Source organism: Manacus candei, unplaced genomic scaffold (genome assembly GCF_025592945.1).
Source record: "Manacus candei isolate 608988 ecotype Guabito, Panama unplaced genomic scaffold, ASM2559294v1 h1tg000008l, whole genome shotgun sequence".
In the NCBI taxonomy this organism is placed as follows: domain Eukaryota; kingdom Metazoa; phylum Chordata; class Aves; order Passeriformes; family Pipridae; genus Manacus; species Manacus candei.
In genome coordinates this window covers 5,628,006-5,644,165 of record NW_026138056.1, presented here as the reverse complement: position 1 = coordinate 5,644,165, position 16,160 = coordinate 5,628,006, and the positions used below count along the sequence as shown (strand labels likewise).

General features: G+C 39.6%; 1 protein-coding gene across 2 annotated transcripts in view; it reads right to left on the bottom strand.

Annotated features, from left to right (window-relative positions):
• PIEZO2 (piezo type mechanosensitive ion channel component 2) overlaps nt 1–16,160 on the bottom strand; it is a 303,485-nt gene that overhangs the window by 69,786 nt on the left and 217,539 nt on the right. The window contains exons 14-21 of one of the 2 annotated variants that reach the window (XM_051772546.1): nt 15,895–16,018; nt 14,070–14,320; nt 13,243–13,391; nt 12,387–12,560; nt 9,749–9,790; nt 4,370–4,402; nt 3,792–4,024; nt 677–837 (exon numbers count right to left, since the gene is read on the bottom strand). In XM_051772546.1, coding sequence (XP_051628506.1) covers nt 677–837; nt 3,792–4,024; nt 4,370–4,402; nt 9,749–9,790; nt 12,387–12,560; nt 13,243–13,391; nt 14,070–14,320; nt 15,895–16,018 — 1,167 coding nt within the window. The remainder of the gene's footprint in view (nt 1–676; nt 838–3,791; nt 4,025–4,369; nt 4,403–9,748; nt 9,791–12,386; nt 12,561–13,242; nt 13,392–14,069; nt 14,321–15,894; nt 16,019–16,160) is intronic. The other variant, XM_051772540.1, reaches the window with a different exon arrangement.

Here is a 16,160-nt window from a genome sequence, read left to right as displayed (position 1 = left end):
AACACTCCATATCCTCCCTATCAACAGACATGAAGTAAGAGGACCATATACAGGTTCTGCTGCTTTAGTACACATGAAACAAAGATGAGATGACACAGATCTGTGTGTCTGTGCAACTGACCGTTGTCCTCTTGACCTTTTTCCCATAAAATATGTGAGAAAATGGATTTTTTGTTTTGTTTTTGTACTGAATCCTCTCTGACCATCTTGTTCAAGGAATGGCTGTTATGTAGTGAACTCACACTGCCCACACCAAAAGCACAGCTAAAAGTGTTGCTCCCTTTTTCTTTAGGTATAGTTCCACATTCTTATTTCTTAAGCACCAAACTGAGTTTAAGTAATTTTCCTTAATGTACCTTTTCTACACCCTCTGTCCCTGGATGGTGCCCACAACCAGTTGGAGCAGGAGAGGGATTACGTCTCTTACATTCAAAGAATTAGACTAATAAAACTTTCATATCTGGATAATAAAACTTTAATATCTGGAGAAAAGTGGAAGGCTGAGACTATCTAGACTGAGAGAATATCACTGTGGAAGATGTCAAGGCAGGTCCCCAGCAGGTGACAACCCCAAATTTCAGTGAGGTCTGACAGAAGGAAACCATCTCCCCACACATCAGCAGATGCTGACAAACCTTCATGATGTGTAAGAGTTTGACAGTGGGTGTTTACTTGCCTCTTTCACTGTGACCCAGATGATGTAAGAGGAAACAATTTTGATGATGTGCAGCTCCAACAGCCACCACACGAAGACTTGCATCTTATGAAAATACTCCAGGAATTTCAAAAACAGCACTGTAAGGCGGTCAATCACTAGATGCCACTTGTTTCTTAAGTCTGCAGGGATGTTCAAGCAGAACCATAGTGAGAAGAAAAACAGAAGGTCTCTGTAAAATGGAATACTCCACTAGACAACAATGAGCTTTCTGCTTCTTCTCTTCTAAGCTTTACAGTAAGGCAAGGTGGAGGATAAAGGTATGGCCCAGTGGGTAGCTAAGACGAAACCGGGTTGAGGCCCACTTAGCTGTGTTGTTTTCCCTTCTGACCCACTTTCACTGGAAGGATTCCACACTTCAAAAGCAGCAGTGGTAGCCCTCCTTGCCAATTTTGCTTTTATTCCTCTCTATCAGAGCTCTTCTTGGACTCCGTTGTCCTCCAGTATCTTTGGATCTAAGCTTAGAGATCTCATTCAGGAATTAATTCCAGCCCTGGTCCTTATCCAGCTCAGAAAAATACAATTTTTTTTTGATGTTTGGAAGCTATGGACCCAGACTGTTTTCAGAAAGCATAGACTACTACTATTCAGAAAGCTTTTCAGCCAGCTCGGAAGAGACCCGTACACACTAGGATTAGGATTCTTGTCATATGGGTTTAGATAACTGTACTATAGACATTTTCAGATGACAGTTACCTAAAATGCCTTGAAAACAGCACTGCCTCCTAGAGTGTGATCTGTGCCATCACAGGACAGATATCTAAAACAAGCAAGGCAAACTGTAGTCAATTGAATATTTCTCTCAGTTGAAAAAGTTTATCAAGTTAAGATCCTGAATTTGGGTGAAAGTATCCCTTTGTACGGGTGTTTTGCTAAAAAAGCCATCTTCCCAAATACTACCCTGGTGAGCAAGCATGTGACAACACCTATTACATGTGAACGTACATGACAATACATATGCTGAGCAGTGCTCTCTAAGTGTTGACTTTTCTTGTGGGTTATAAAACTGTTTCACCAGGTTGGTATATATTAGTATAAAGTCTTCACACTGTATTAGGGGATTCAGAAGTACTTTGGAGATTAGAAAGGATTTTACATGCTGTGAGAACATTCTTACAGTTACTATCAGAGATGGAAAAATTTGTAAGTGATACCAAAACATATAATTGTCTAGGCTGGTAAAATTGTAAAGGAGTTACCACCTTCTGTATGCAATTATTTCTACATATTACATTATTTTATATATAAGGCAAACCAAGACGGTTATTCTGTGCATATTTGTGTGAAGAACACATGCACATTTGTGTGGAAAAGCAGACTTTTGGAATACCTCACAACCAAAGTCCATGCTTTTTTCTTCTGCCTTTTTTCTCCAAACACAACTTAGAAAATCCTAATAAAAATGCTGAGTGATGTAAATTCCATGACCACATAATTAAACTTGAGAAATTAATTAAGCTACAGAACTCTAATCCCACATGTGTTTTTACAAGCACAATGAGTGTATTCAAGGAAAGTCTTTACAAAATTAGATGTTCTCATTTTTTCATTGCATTTATTTCCATTTGCAGTGTTGCATCATGCAAGGTATATCCAGACAGTGGCAGTTAAGTGGAGTGGACAGATACGGTACTCTAGCAGGCTCTGTCTAGCGTGGCCAGGCAATACACACACAGGAAATAAAATACAGGCCTTGAACACATCCACTGAAAGACTGTACAACACTGTGTAACGAGGTCTGCACTCTTGAACATGTTTAACGTCAAAGCTCCAGCCACATGGCTACATAAAAATGGTATAACTCTTAGGCAGAAATAAATGCATGTGCAGCTTAAAGATGGATCACATGTGGCAAGCAGCACCTTTTGTTACTTCCAAGCCCCACTAGCTGCAGCTCCCTACTTCCCCGCTTGCGTCATGCACAGAATAACCTCCACCAGCTAGCCTCTGTTCCAAAGCCCTTCCATCCCCAGCATGTAGGGATGGATAGAGTGCAACAAACTCATCATCCCTCATAGACCACATGAAGACTGGCCAAGAGAGGTTTCCATGGCCCATGAACACCTCTCTGAGGGCAGATGGTCCAGCCAGGAAAGGTAAGTAGTTTTACCTCAGGTTCAAGCGCTGGAACAAGCTGCTCAGGGAAGTGGTGGAATCACCATCCCTGAAGGTATTTAGAAGATGTGTGGATGTGGCACTTATGGACACATTTTAGTGGTGGACTTGGCAGTGCTGGGTTAAGAGTTGGACTCAATGATCTTAAGAGGTCTTTTCCAACCCAAATGATTCTACAATTCCCTGCGGCAGCTAAGACAGATGTGCTGCTGTTTTGCTTTGACAAAGACTCTGCCTGTACTTCTGTGTCGCAGTCCTGTGAACACTGGCATGAGTAACCAAATTTGCAGCAAGGCCACCTCCAAAGAATACAGCATCCTTGGGTGTTAAATGCCCTTCCATGGTTTCACTTTTGGCTCATATTACAAACTGAGTTATGGAAATAATTCATGCTAGGGGTTCATCCGAGCAATATCAAGGATGACAATATAAGACTCACCCATGTCTGCCCTTAAGCTTTTTTATATTCACCTGGTGTCAATTACACATTCCATATTCAGAAGTGAAAAATATGACACTAATGTGCACATAAATAATGAAGTAAAGCCATTTGGACTTCTGGAGAGGAGTGCCTTCAAAGTATGCAGATATATTAAATACTCATGTGTGTTTTCTTCATTGTAAGGAGATTTTACTCAAAAGGAGTTCTTAGTATTTGCGGTAGCCTCCAAATAATTCAAACCAGACCACCTAGAAGAAAGAAGCATGGCTTCTTTTGTTTTATTCCTCTTAGCATCCTACAGAAAACGTATGATTTTTCCCTAGAAGAGCCTGTAGCCTGTTGAATAATTGACAAGTAGCCATCTGCTCAGTGAACTTAAGGCTCTTTGACATAGACTGCATGTAAAACTAGAAGGAAAACCTGATAATTGAAGTTAACAGGGATGACTAAGAACAAACCACCTGTTGCCACTGTTAATTAAGGCTGAAGAAAGCAAAATTTGCATTCTGTAGAGCTTACCTGTAGTTTCTTCTTCCTCTGATTCATTGTCTTCATCATCAGAATCATCTCCCTTGTCTTCATCTTCCTTTTCTTCTTTTCCTTTTTTGACTCTCCCTTCCCCTCCCTCCCCTTCTGGCTCTTCCATTCTTTTCTCACCAGCCTCTTCCAGCATTTTATCCTCTTCCTTTTCTTTGCTGGCTGTTAAATTCATCATAGTTATGTCAGGCAGGCTTCCATCTTGGTGCACCAGTCTGTTGGTAAACAGTAGCATGTCAGCAAACTGAAGAGTAACGACATTGCAGTCTTTTTCTTTTCAAACCGTATAATTAGAAAAAAATAAACTGTTCATGAAAAATGCCTTAGAAGTGGAAAAGTTAATGATTTTGGTACTCTCTCCAAACACACACTGAAAATTGAGTTGGAATGTATTAGTAACTACTTCTCACTCAGATACTAAAGGTTAGTTTGTAATGAGTGGTATTGACACTTAAACTTGACATTTTCCCCACTGGAGAAAATGGTCAGAGTTTAAGATGTAGAAGCATGAAATGACATTATTTAAGAGGAAACATTTCATGACTTCATAGGGGACTTACTCATTTTGGTGGTTTGGTATTTTTTTCTTGAGGCTGCTCAAAGTAATTGGAACAGAAAGAAAAAGGGAGATGAGAACAGAGGGGTTACAGAAGAAGGTCATTGACAAACACGTCATGCTACATCACAAGTCATAAAGCATTCTCCTACTCCATCTGCAGAAGCCTTCCGATGCCAAGAGCATGCCATCATGACATTCACAGGGTGCTTCTATAAAGAAACATGGATTTGCAGCACAGATGGAAAGGGGACAGCCTATTTACATTACACCAGTGCTAAACGTGGTCAATACTTCTACCATGCTGTGTGTAATGCAGCTGAACTATCACAAGTATCTGACCTATCACTGTAAATGCACTTCCACCTTCTTCCAATTGAAAGGTGCAGCTGGAAAGCCAAGGAATTTGCAAATTTTCTTCCAGCTACAGGTTTGGGAACAAACAAAAGCAAAAAATCCATGGCTGTGGCTTCGGAATGTTTTATCATCTCTGTCTTTGATAGCGTCATTCATTCTCTCTTTGCTACATCTCACAGAGAATTTTTCTTTAATTTCTAACTGTCTCTAGCTTATCTATTAATAAGTTTCAGACTACCAAAACTGGAATACAACCCATTTAACAAGGAAACAATATTTCTCTAGTGCCACAGCACCATTTTTCCCCCCTGAGATTCATTCAGCATATATCTTTACTGGGAAAAGAGACATTTTCTTATGGTTTCAGACATTTTATTTTTTCTTCTGCAGCTGTGCTCACCTCCCATACTTGCAAAAAAACAAGTTGTCCCAATTCGTTGATTATATGTGCTTTACTGAGCATACTGCCATAAAGAGTCCCTCTGAATACAACGTCTTGCAATAAAGTCTCCCTTTGGCAAGTGTACATCTATATGATTAGGTCACTAAATGTTTAGTTATGCCATTGGAATTACTACACTCAGAATACTTTCAAGCACCTGTAAAAGTGCTACAGTACCATATGATGTGAAATTCTGGTTGATAACCATTTAGACAGGAAATTCTGCTGATTTTACCTAGGATTTTTACAGTTTAAGAAACTAACAATCTAGATTATTCCTTTTGATCATTTAAAATTAAGAGCATAGACCAAGCAGTTAATGAGAAAGTCAAACAAGTGGAATTATTTTTCAAAAATTTGGGCGTTGCAGTTACTTCAAGATGAAAAGTTTTGTGGCTCAAATGAAGGAAAAACTGAAGAAATCTGACTAAACAATCCCGAAGTAGAAATACTGTATCAATTGCTGAAGGTAGAAAAGGTGGATTTAAATTAGAAGTTTAACAAGACAGTCAAGCACCAAAGAATCTCACTGAATAAATTTTAGTCACATTCTTGACTAAAATCCCTCATCATGTATTGGGCAATGAACTTGAGTGTCTAACAATCTGGAAATCGGTTGTACTCAAGAATATACTCAGTAGCTTTGGCTACTGAAAATAGAAGCTCATCTAGCCCCAACTCTCCCTGCCACAAGCAGGGACACCTCCCGCTAGAACAGGTTGCTCAAGGCATTTTTCAGTTTGGCCTTGAATGCTACCAGGTTTGGGGCATCCACAACTTCTCTGGGCAACTTGTTCCAGAATCTCACAACCCTCACAGTAAAGATTTTCTTCCTAATATCTAGCCTAAATTTCCCCTCTTTCAGTTTGTACCTATTACTCCTTGTCCTATCATTACAGTTCCTGATGAAGAGTTCCTCTTCAGCCTCCCTGCAGGACCTCTTCAGATACTGGAAGGTTGCTATGAGTTCTCCACATGACTTTCTCTTCCCCATGTTGAATGACTGTAACTTTCTCAGCCTGTCTTCACAGAGGAGGTGCTCCAGTCCTCTTATCAACTTTGTGACTCTCCTCTGGACATGCTCCAACAGTTCCATGTCCTTCTTATGTTGGGGGCACCAGAGCTGAACACAGTGCTACAGGGTCTCACAGGAACAGAGTAGAGCAGGAGGATCACCTCCTTTGACCTGCTGGCCATGCTCCTGTTGATGCAGCCCAGGATTTGGTTGTTTTTTTGGGCTGTGAGTGCACACTGCCGGATCATGGTGACTTGTTTATCAATCATCACTCCCAAGATTTTCTCTGCAGAGCTGCTCTCAATCAATTCTTTGCCCAGCCTGTGGGTGTGCCTGAGACTGCCATGACCCAGGTGCAGAGCCTTGCACTTTGCTTTTTGAACCTCATGAGGTCTGGATTGGCCTACCTCTCAACTGTGTCAGGGTTCCTCTGGATGCCATCCCTTCCCTCCTGCATATCAGCTACATCACACAGCCTGGTGTCATCAGGCTTTCTGAGGGTGAACTCAATCCTACCGTCCATGTCACCAACAAAGAAGTTGAATAATATCAGCCCCAGTACTGACCCCTGGGGGACACCACTCATCACTGGTCTCCATGGGGACAGTGAGCCGTTGACCACAACTCTTTGAGTGCAACCATCCAGCTAGTTCTTTATCCACTTGGTCCATCCATCAGATCCATGTCTCTTCAATTTAGAGACAAGGATGCCATACCAATGATGTTAAACACTTTGCATAAGTTCAGGCAGATGATGTCAGTTGCTCTGCCCCTATCCACCAATGTTGTAGCACTATCATAGAAGGTCACCCAATTTACCAGGCATGATTTGCCTTTATTAAAGCCATGTTGGCTGCTGCCAATCATCTCTTTTGTGGCTTTTTGTTTATTTTCACATTTAAGCTAGCTTATATACTAAAAGGATATTCAAATCTCTATAAGGTGACTAAACACTAATATTCCCTAAAAGGACATAAACTGACTTATATTTACCTAAAACTCTAAAAAAGTACCAATAGGAGGGTCATATATAAAGAAGAGAGGATGAATTTTCAGTTCAGTTCAAATGTTATAGAGATCCTTGGTTACAATAAACCATCAGAGCCCATTAAAAAGGCAATGCACCATGAAATGAAAGTAACTATAATCAGACAGGTTTTGCACACATGCAATTGCATTGATTTCTATGGGGCATCTTCCCAACTGACTTTCATAATGGAAAAAATCTACATTCACGCCGGTGTAAATCAAGGACTTACTGATTTACCTCAGTGTAAATTGGTCAGAAACATAATAACCCTATAGGATTTTGTATCTTTCTCTTATTCATATGATTTTTACTCATATGCCAGAGACCCAGGAGGTCATGGGGTTATAAAGATGGGTACATGGAATATGTATACCCAATAAAGCCTCAGTATGAGTTTAGTTTTCAGTAGGATGGCACTTAGTTTTATCAGTATCAGTAAGTTTGAGCATTGGATCACGTGCTTAGGAGACGCAAGACTAGATGAAAAGCCCTGCCCACTGTTCAGAAAGTTAGTCTACTTGGAATCCGTCTTCCAAAACTTCCTTATGCATTGCTAGAGTTGGTTTTCTTCTTTTATTTTTTTTTTCCACTACAAGATCACATTATATTGTAACAGACAACACTGAGGTGTTAAGATATAAAAACTGCACTAGTTTAGAATTTTTAAGACAGGCTAATCATAAAAGCTTCACAGCTAGTCAGATATAACTTCATTGTTGGAAGACACATGCTGATGAGAAATTATCCAAAATAACATAAAGGTATTATGTCTGATACTTAGGAAGACCACAATAACAATTCAGATAACAAGCCTTTATGGTACAGCCACTGATGAATTTAATGAATTTAATTCATTAAATAGGGTATCAATATTTAAAAGTATACTAGTAGATATAATTTTCAGCAAAAAGCAATTTCAGTGGCACTAAAATCAGGAATGTGCCACAGATCCTTGCTGGATTTCTAGTACTTTCATGTATTTGTAATTTTCTAGAGCAGAAGATTAATTAACTGAATGCATTATGAAGTATCTTTTGTCTTTGATAATTTTTTGCAGTTTATGAATTGCTTGAAACTTTCTGGTTCAAAGAAATTCTCAAGTATCTTTCATGCAAAGCCTTAAGAACAGAAAGCTTTCCACTCTGCAGAACGCCAGTTACCCATCTCCTGAATATTTGGTCTGCAAGACTCAAACTGAGCACACAGTGCCATACCTCTACTGGCCTTTATGGGCCTTTCAGGGGATTTGCTGCCTGAATCCAAGCCATGTTGCAGTATGTGGACAGACTAGGGAGCCTCTCCTTTCATTAGGAGCTGCTTTCATGCTGAGGCACCCCTCTATTGTGACTGCATCAAAGCTGTGTCTGAACCTGCTCCCATGCCTCCCTAGCCCTAAGCCTGACATGCAGACTGACACCCTGCCTTCACTCCAAATCTAGCTTATCTCTATGGACTCACTGGGACCTCACCAGAATGTGGCTGACCCTTGTTACCAACTCTGGATGTGACCCTCACCCTCAGCTGCTGGTTCATGTTCTTGATTCCCCATGGGTGAGAAGCCAGCCTTGCCTCCTGGCCATGCCCCTTGGCTCCCAGCTTGCCTGCCCTTACCAAGGTGATCACCCTCACTGCTCCCTTAAATATGGGCTTCCTACAGACCAGATTTCCAGCTCTCGTGAACTTTTGAGAACCTTGACCCAAACTATGTGATGACATTTGAAGAAGGAGTATGAACATGAGACATAAATTAACTTCTTGTTAGAGCAGGTAGTCACAAATATCTAAACAAGGGACTTTCTTGGCTTTCCTGTTTATATTTCAGTAGTGACAACAAACTCAGAAGTCCTTCTATTCTTGGGGATGATTAAACAAAAGCCCACATTTATTCCAGTCAAATATTTTGAAAGAAATCTAGTTTATGGAACTGTTCTGAAGATATCATTTTTAAAGGGTTGACGGCAATATGGATTTTTCTGCCTTGGATCCTGCAGCACCAAACTCAGCCCATGAATTAACAGCCTTAGCATGCAGTGGTTTCAGTGTGCCATTTCTGCTTCTGGAATTTCAGTCTATACAAACCCATAATGCATAGCACACATTTAACTGACCTGGCCCTCAAATTCCCTTTCTTATGTGCTTGTGAGGAATACAGGGATGTGTGTCTCTGTATCTATGTGTACATATGCACATGCAGGCATGCATCTTTCCATGCACAAACAAAGGGTAGATAAACGAGCCTCCTCAACCAAGTCTATTGTCTGCAGCCAATTACAAATAGCACCAATTATTCCTGTATTGAGGCGTGGGCAAACTTTAAGAGAATTCCCAGCTGAGGAAAAAAACAACGTATAAATATGCAGGAGAGATGTATCCACTGCTTCACCAGCTTTAGGAAATTACAATACCTGAACAACGTTATCTCCCTGCTTACTTCCCAGTACTGCACAGCAAGAATACACTTTGTTTTAAGGCAATTAAAAAGTAACAAAAAACTTAAGGTATATCTGTTTTAAAGGAAAGGAAGAATTGAAGTACCCACCTATTAATTATTAGATATACACGGCCATTGACTTTGGCATGGCTATGAGGTGGGAGATGAAAGAACAAGATGAAAATGGGAAATGAATTAGAGAGAGAAAAGAAAACTGTTACATTGGAATGAATGCACTTTCTTGTCTACCAGTGTGTTGTGACACATTGCCATAACAAAACACAATCTGAAAGCTTAATATACCCCACGCAGCAAAAAGTCTAGGAAGCTTATAAATGCAACTCTAAAACACGTGGTATGCAACTTCAGTCAGAACTACAGGTAATTCACAGTCCCCCAAATGTGAGAACAGCCTTTACTGCTTTACTTCAAGTAAGCCTTAGAATGTCCACATTTTTTAAAATATGTTTTTGCCTTTTTTTTTTTTAAGAAATTATTTAAAGGTAATTATGGCAGAGCATCGTATCATAGAAAATATATAACTCACAGACTTTATCTCTGCCGTATCATGATTCATGGTACAGCAAGGAAATGTGGTTGGAAAGTCCTAATCAGGATTTTTCTTTTTCTTGCAGATGTAAAACTGAGACATTCAGTTCTAACACCTTTATAAATAGTGAGAAGTGCCTCTCTCTGCCAGTGTCATCTATTTGCAGCAGGCAGTGCCTTACTCTGGAACTCACTCTGCAAACTTTACTCATGTGAAGCAATATTTTCACAAATGAACATTCTCAGCAATTTTACTAGGACTCATAATCACACATGGCAATTCGGAGGCAGGTGGAGGAACTGCACCTGCTTTCTTTACTACTTTCATGAGCAGCTCTCACCTGCTGGGATTCTTTTAAGAAGTTCACTATTAAAATGATTGAGTTCTGTCTTCTTACTCAAATCAGTTTCTTTATCTAAAATTTTTTGTCGCAAAAGATGCAGCATAAAAGCAGTTTACTTTCAGGATGGTATCTCAAGGCTACTTACTCTTTGCAAAAATTCTTACTCTCAACACATCTAAAACATTTTGTGTCTTTGCTATCAGTGGTTCCATCCTTTGCAAATGATGTGACTTTAGTCACAGTATCCTCTTCAAGCCAACATTTAAAAACTGTATAATATTTTGGTATCTTTCATGTATAATAGAAAGATTTTCAAGACAGAAAACTATACTGTACTATGAACCCATCAAAATCCTACAAGTGCTTAGTTTTGATTTTTTTTTTCCAATTTTGTGCCTATTGGATCACACTAGAAGGGAGGTGGAAACTGTTTCTATGTTACTCAGCACAAGTCCAAACTGTTAGAGCTACAGGAGAGCTTGCGCAGTTACTGCAAACTGTAAAGCATTTCCCCCGAATGCCTCAGCCCAGGAAAAACCCCATTTCAGCTCAGGTGCGTGTTTGGGCTCTGGTTTCAGGGCTTGGCCAATTCAGAGAAGTTAACATGTATCTGCTGCTGCACAAGAAGTCTGACATCAACAAGGAGGGTTTGCTCACAGGCCATTACAAAAGGGCGCTCGAATAAACCATCACATTTAGTAACTCAAGAAAAGCAAAGCAAGAGATATTATGCAAACAGCCATTTAAAAAGGTAAGCTGAAAAAACCCCACAAATTTATTGGAAAATTTTGTCAAGTTTGATTTGTTCTAGTTTTAGCAATTATTTAATACGGAAACTGGAAGCATTCTGTGGAAGCAGAGCTTATTCCCACGGCACAAACAAATTTGTGCCATACACTGTAAAGCAGCTTCGTATCAAATTGAATGCATGAAAAATATCTGAAATGCTTTAGTAAAATGTAGAACATAATTCTCTGTTAAGATAAACTGTCACTATTCTGCAACACTGTGGTGTATGTGATATTATGCAGCTAGTCGCCACTCGTAGAAGTGCAGCTGAGATATACTTATCATTGGACAGGTAAATATTCTAAAAGCAGTGTCTAAATGAATTGCTTTCTTCAAGGAATGACTGTAATTGTCATTGCGTAACATAACACTATAACACTATGTACTACAAAACCATTTCTCTCTCTTGTACTCCTGGAGCAAGATCCTAGGCCAGATACAGTTTTATGAAGGAAATTAAGGAAGGATAGAAGACTGGAAAAGGAAGGTCCCAGATTCATGACAAAAATACTAATGAACTTTTGGGAGAAACCACTGAGTGTCTCAAAGAGCTAGCATAGCCAAGGGTTAGTACTGTGAAGAGTAACCACAAGTTTGGAATTTTTCCATTTCTGAAGTTCAATTTTACAAAAAGGTCTCACTGTTCAATGCAAATATGTTATTTGCCAAGGATCTCCCAGTCTTCATTTGGCCCTCAAAATGGACATTGAAAAATTGAAGTGACCCAAATTAAAACCTATATTTCTTAGCACTGACAGGACTTACAAAAAGGCACACACAATAATTAAGCATCTAACTCCCATTAAAGGTCAAAGCTAATGAGATAAGTATCATTAGTACCTTTGAAAATGTACCCCAAAATGAAAAATTCAGTGTGTAGGGGAAAACTGGGGAAGACAGATTCTTTGTTTGTAGCAGAATGCTGGATACTGAGTGCCTTCTTTTTAAGCCAGGTAGTCATAGCAAAGGCAAATAACAACTACTGAAAAGTGAGCATTACAAGACAGTCATAAACAGCATTTTCATACAGATTATCAATAGCTCCATTTACTTTGTTTCTTTACCTGTAAATAGTGTTGTCCTGTTTGCTGGTTACAGCTTTTAAATCAGTGAGCTGGAGGAACTGATCGTGGAAATAGTGAAGGTGTAAGATACACACCAGTAGGAAGGAGGTGGGGATAAAGATGCGTGTGAATAGATCACCCACAGAAAACTGTTTTAAGCCAAGGTCCTCTAGCCTGGAAAAAAAAAAAAAGTAAGCAACTAAGACACCTTTTCACACCAAAAAATTCTTCTTGTCATGAGACATTACTACAAATGATTTGCAGTAGAAAATAAGGGGCTGGTACTTGTTACATGGTTTTGGTTTGTAAAATTCTTCTAAACCAGCAAGTTTTACAATGGAACCAACCCTGTCACAGATCTCTTGAACCAGGTGAGTTTTCTCTGATTGAAAGTCCTGCACCCATATTGCATATACTTTCTCATGCAAGCTCCTCTTGAGAAATGTCCAACATATCATAAGGATGAAGAAATTCATCCCTCCTTATTAGCAGAAGAGGAGGTCCACCTTCATCAGTTCCAAACATCCTGCAAATGCACCCTTAATCTTTGCCTGGACCTTGCTCCTATGGTCAAAGCTGTAAAAAGAGGCATTGGCACTGTATTGGGAACAGAAGCAATCCCAAGGTTTTAGCAGCTGATGGGAGAAGATAAGACTCTTTGAGCTCCCCTTTTGATCTTGCTCATCTCTACTGTTACATCAATAAATCTACGGCTTCAATCAGGGTGCTTGAAGTCACCTACGCCTGAGAATGGTCTCATGATGTTTTTCCCCAATTGGAAGGAAGACTACTCTCAGACCTTTCCATCACAGTGAACTCAGAGATCCAAAGAAAAAAATTATTCAAACCCACTTACTTTTCTTCATCCAGGCCTGTCATGTTCTTCCACAACCCAGGGAATGACTCAAACTGGTATGTGTAGATGAAGATAAGTACCAACATCGTGTAAACAACCACTGACATCCAAAAGTACTTTAAAATCTTTCTCCACCATTCATAGTGCACCTGAAAATCACACACTAGAGATGCTGATACAAGCTGAAGGCAAAGACACTGACAGAAATGTTGACAATGTTGTATTGTCAAACAAAGATGAAGAACACTATTTTTCTTAGATGGTCTGAAGTAAACAATGCTTACCCAGTGGCAGCCATAGATCTTGGAGATCTATGCCATAGATCTTTTCTCTCCTGATGCACATGCACTCAAGGAAAGACTTTTGTGTAAAAATGTCTGTTGGGGCACGAGCCACAGACATAAAGGTCAAAGGTAGCTTAAGTCACTCAGTTTCATCAAAATTAGGTGATGTAAGTCCAGGAGGAGAGGGACTCCACACTCATTGGGTTGTGGAAACTCTGTGAACCTACTGTCACAAAAACTGATGGCTATGTAGGATCTGCACAGCCCCAGAATTTTCCACAAAGGTTCCAAAGCTCATGGTGAAGTGGCATGCCAGAGCAGAGGTGTGCATTGTATCTATTTTATGTGCACTTTGCCTGTCACTATGGTCAAAAACTAAAAGAGAATTAGTCTTAGCCTCTTCTGATGATTTTGTTCTGTTGTATCTAACTAAAGAACAAACACACTATTTATGAATTCCATTTGGAGCTACTTTATTACCAACTTAAAGGTACAAACTATTGTATTCAAGGATAAAATTTAGTTAACACAGTTCTCACTTACCTGATAGAGGGCCACACAGAAGAGGAACAGTACCATATAGATGATTTTGTACATGACAATTGTACCCTCAAAGCTGACAAAGAAGAACATGCCCCCACAGACGTAAATCCAGTACTTGATTAACATAGCCATCACCAGCTTCCCCAAGACTTTCATAATATCCTGTTCATCATCCTCCTCTTCTTCCTCCTCTTCCTCTTCCTTCTCCTCCTCCTGTTCTTCTGACACTTCTCCCTCTTGCAACTCCTCTTCTGCAAATACAGAGTCATATTTGGCCTCTGTCTGTTCTGGGACTTTTAGTAAGAATTTAAATGGGTGGAAAGTAAAATCTCTGCACAAAAGACAGAAACTTAATTATTCACAAGAGACTGTAATTCTGAATCAAACATGCCTTCAGAGTAAGGAAAAGGGTTTTAACTTCATATGAGTTTCAACCAGCTCCTGGAGCCATATGGCCCGTAGCTGTACGTCCTTACCAGACACCCGTCTTCACTTCGTCTGAAAACACCAGCAGCTGTAGCAGAAAATTAGAGCCTAAGGGTTATATAATGGATAATAGCCAAAACACTTTCCATGGCAATGGTTATACTCTCAAGTAACCAGCCTTTTAAACTGGAAAACAAAGAAACTACCAGCACCACCAGAAACCACTCATCTTGAGTTTACACTCTCATCTTGAGTTTTATCCTTTAGAGAATATGGTCTTTACCTCCAAAAGCCACAAGCAAGAGAAAACATTAATGTAAACCCAAGCAAGCTTAAAAACATACAAATGCTGCACTAACACTGCTATTTTTCAAAGAAATTACCACTTATCCAGCTCCTTCTTCTGTACTTGGGCCATTGCAGAAAATAAAAGATGCTTTTGCCCTATGAAGAGGTCAAGATTCCCCATTTATTGTGAGGTTTGTGAAGGGCAGGGTAATTGTCCCCCCAGCAGCAAGTACATTAGCAAATATCTAGAAAACAGGGCTTGCCAAAAGCATAGCACGTAGCTGTAATGCTTTTTTCCCCATTGAGAACAATATTGAAACTTCACCATCAGAAGGCTTGCCCACTCCTTTTGTCCCACTCACCATCCCTCTTCTCAGGATCTTGCCTTGCAAATCCTTGCAGTGTCCAGCTTTGATCAGATGTTTTACTGGGACAAGTATTGTAATTAAAGAGGAAACTACCCCACTGCTTCCAGTGCTCACTTTCTACCATTTCAGTGCATTGAACTTGTTCAGATCAGCTTCCAGAGATACAGAAGAGGGCAAGGAAGGGTTGGGTGAATATGTGTCCAGGAGGAAAAAAAAAAGAACAGGCCACTGAGCCGAACCTATAGAAGTAAACTTTGCTCTCAGGTATGCTTGCACCACTGCTTGCACTGAAAAAAATGTATGTTTACTTTTCCCATTGAAATTTGTAGTTTAACTTCTATATCCGTATAAGTGTTTATGTACCAACACAACTTCCAAGGAATTTAACAACTGACTTTTTCTATGTAAACTCTTCTCCTGTGGTTAAACTCTTAGGGCAATTAATCTCGTGGTTCGAGTTTGGGACACAGCAGTAAACTGATCGTTTGAAAGTTCCATGATCTTTCTCAGATGAGTCATTTTAATTACCTAAAAGTAAAGAAAATTCTCATTTTATCTGAATTTCTAAAATTCAGAAGTGTTTTATTTTTAAACAGCTGCACATAGAGAGATAGCTGCACGTAGATTTTGTACTATCTTTCTTAGCTAATAACAGGTATCTTGCTAATTGCTTTCAGTATCAGAGAAATGCAGTAACTGGAACTTCCATCACAACTGAAGGACTTAATTAGAGCTGGCTTTACCTTTTTCTTCATTTTCTTCACTTCCAACTTTGACCTCAGATAAAGTAGCTTCTTTTAGCCGAATTGCTTTCTGTTCAGTGAGGTGTTGCCTAAGCAGTAGCCAGAAAGTAATTGTGAAAAGAATCTGCAAACAAAAATCAAAACAAAACCAACAGACTAATTGTACATCCTATGTCCTACTAACACCAGCATAGGTTTTCATAAATTTTGCATGCCTTTGTTTCCTCTCTCTATCAGAAAACGGCAATGATGGCACTGGTGTCAAA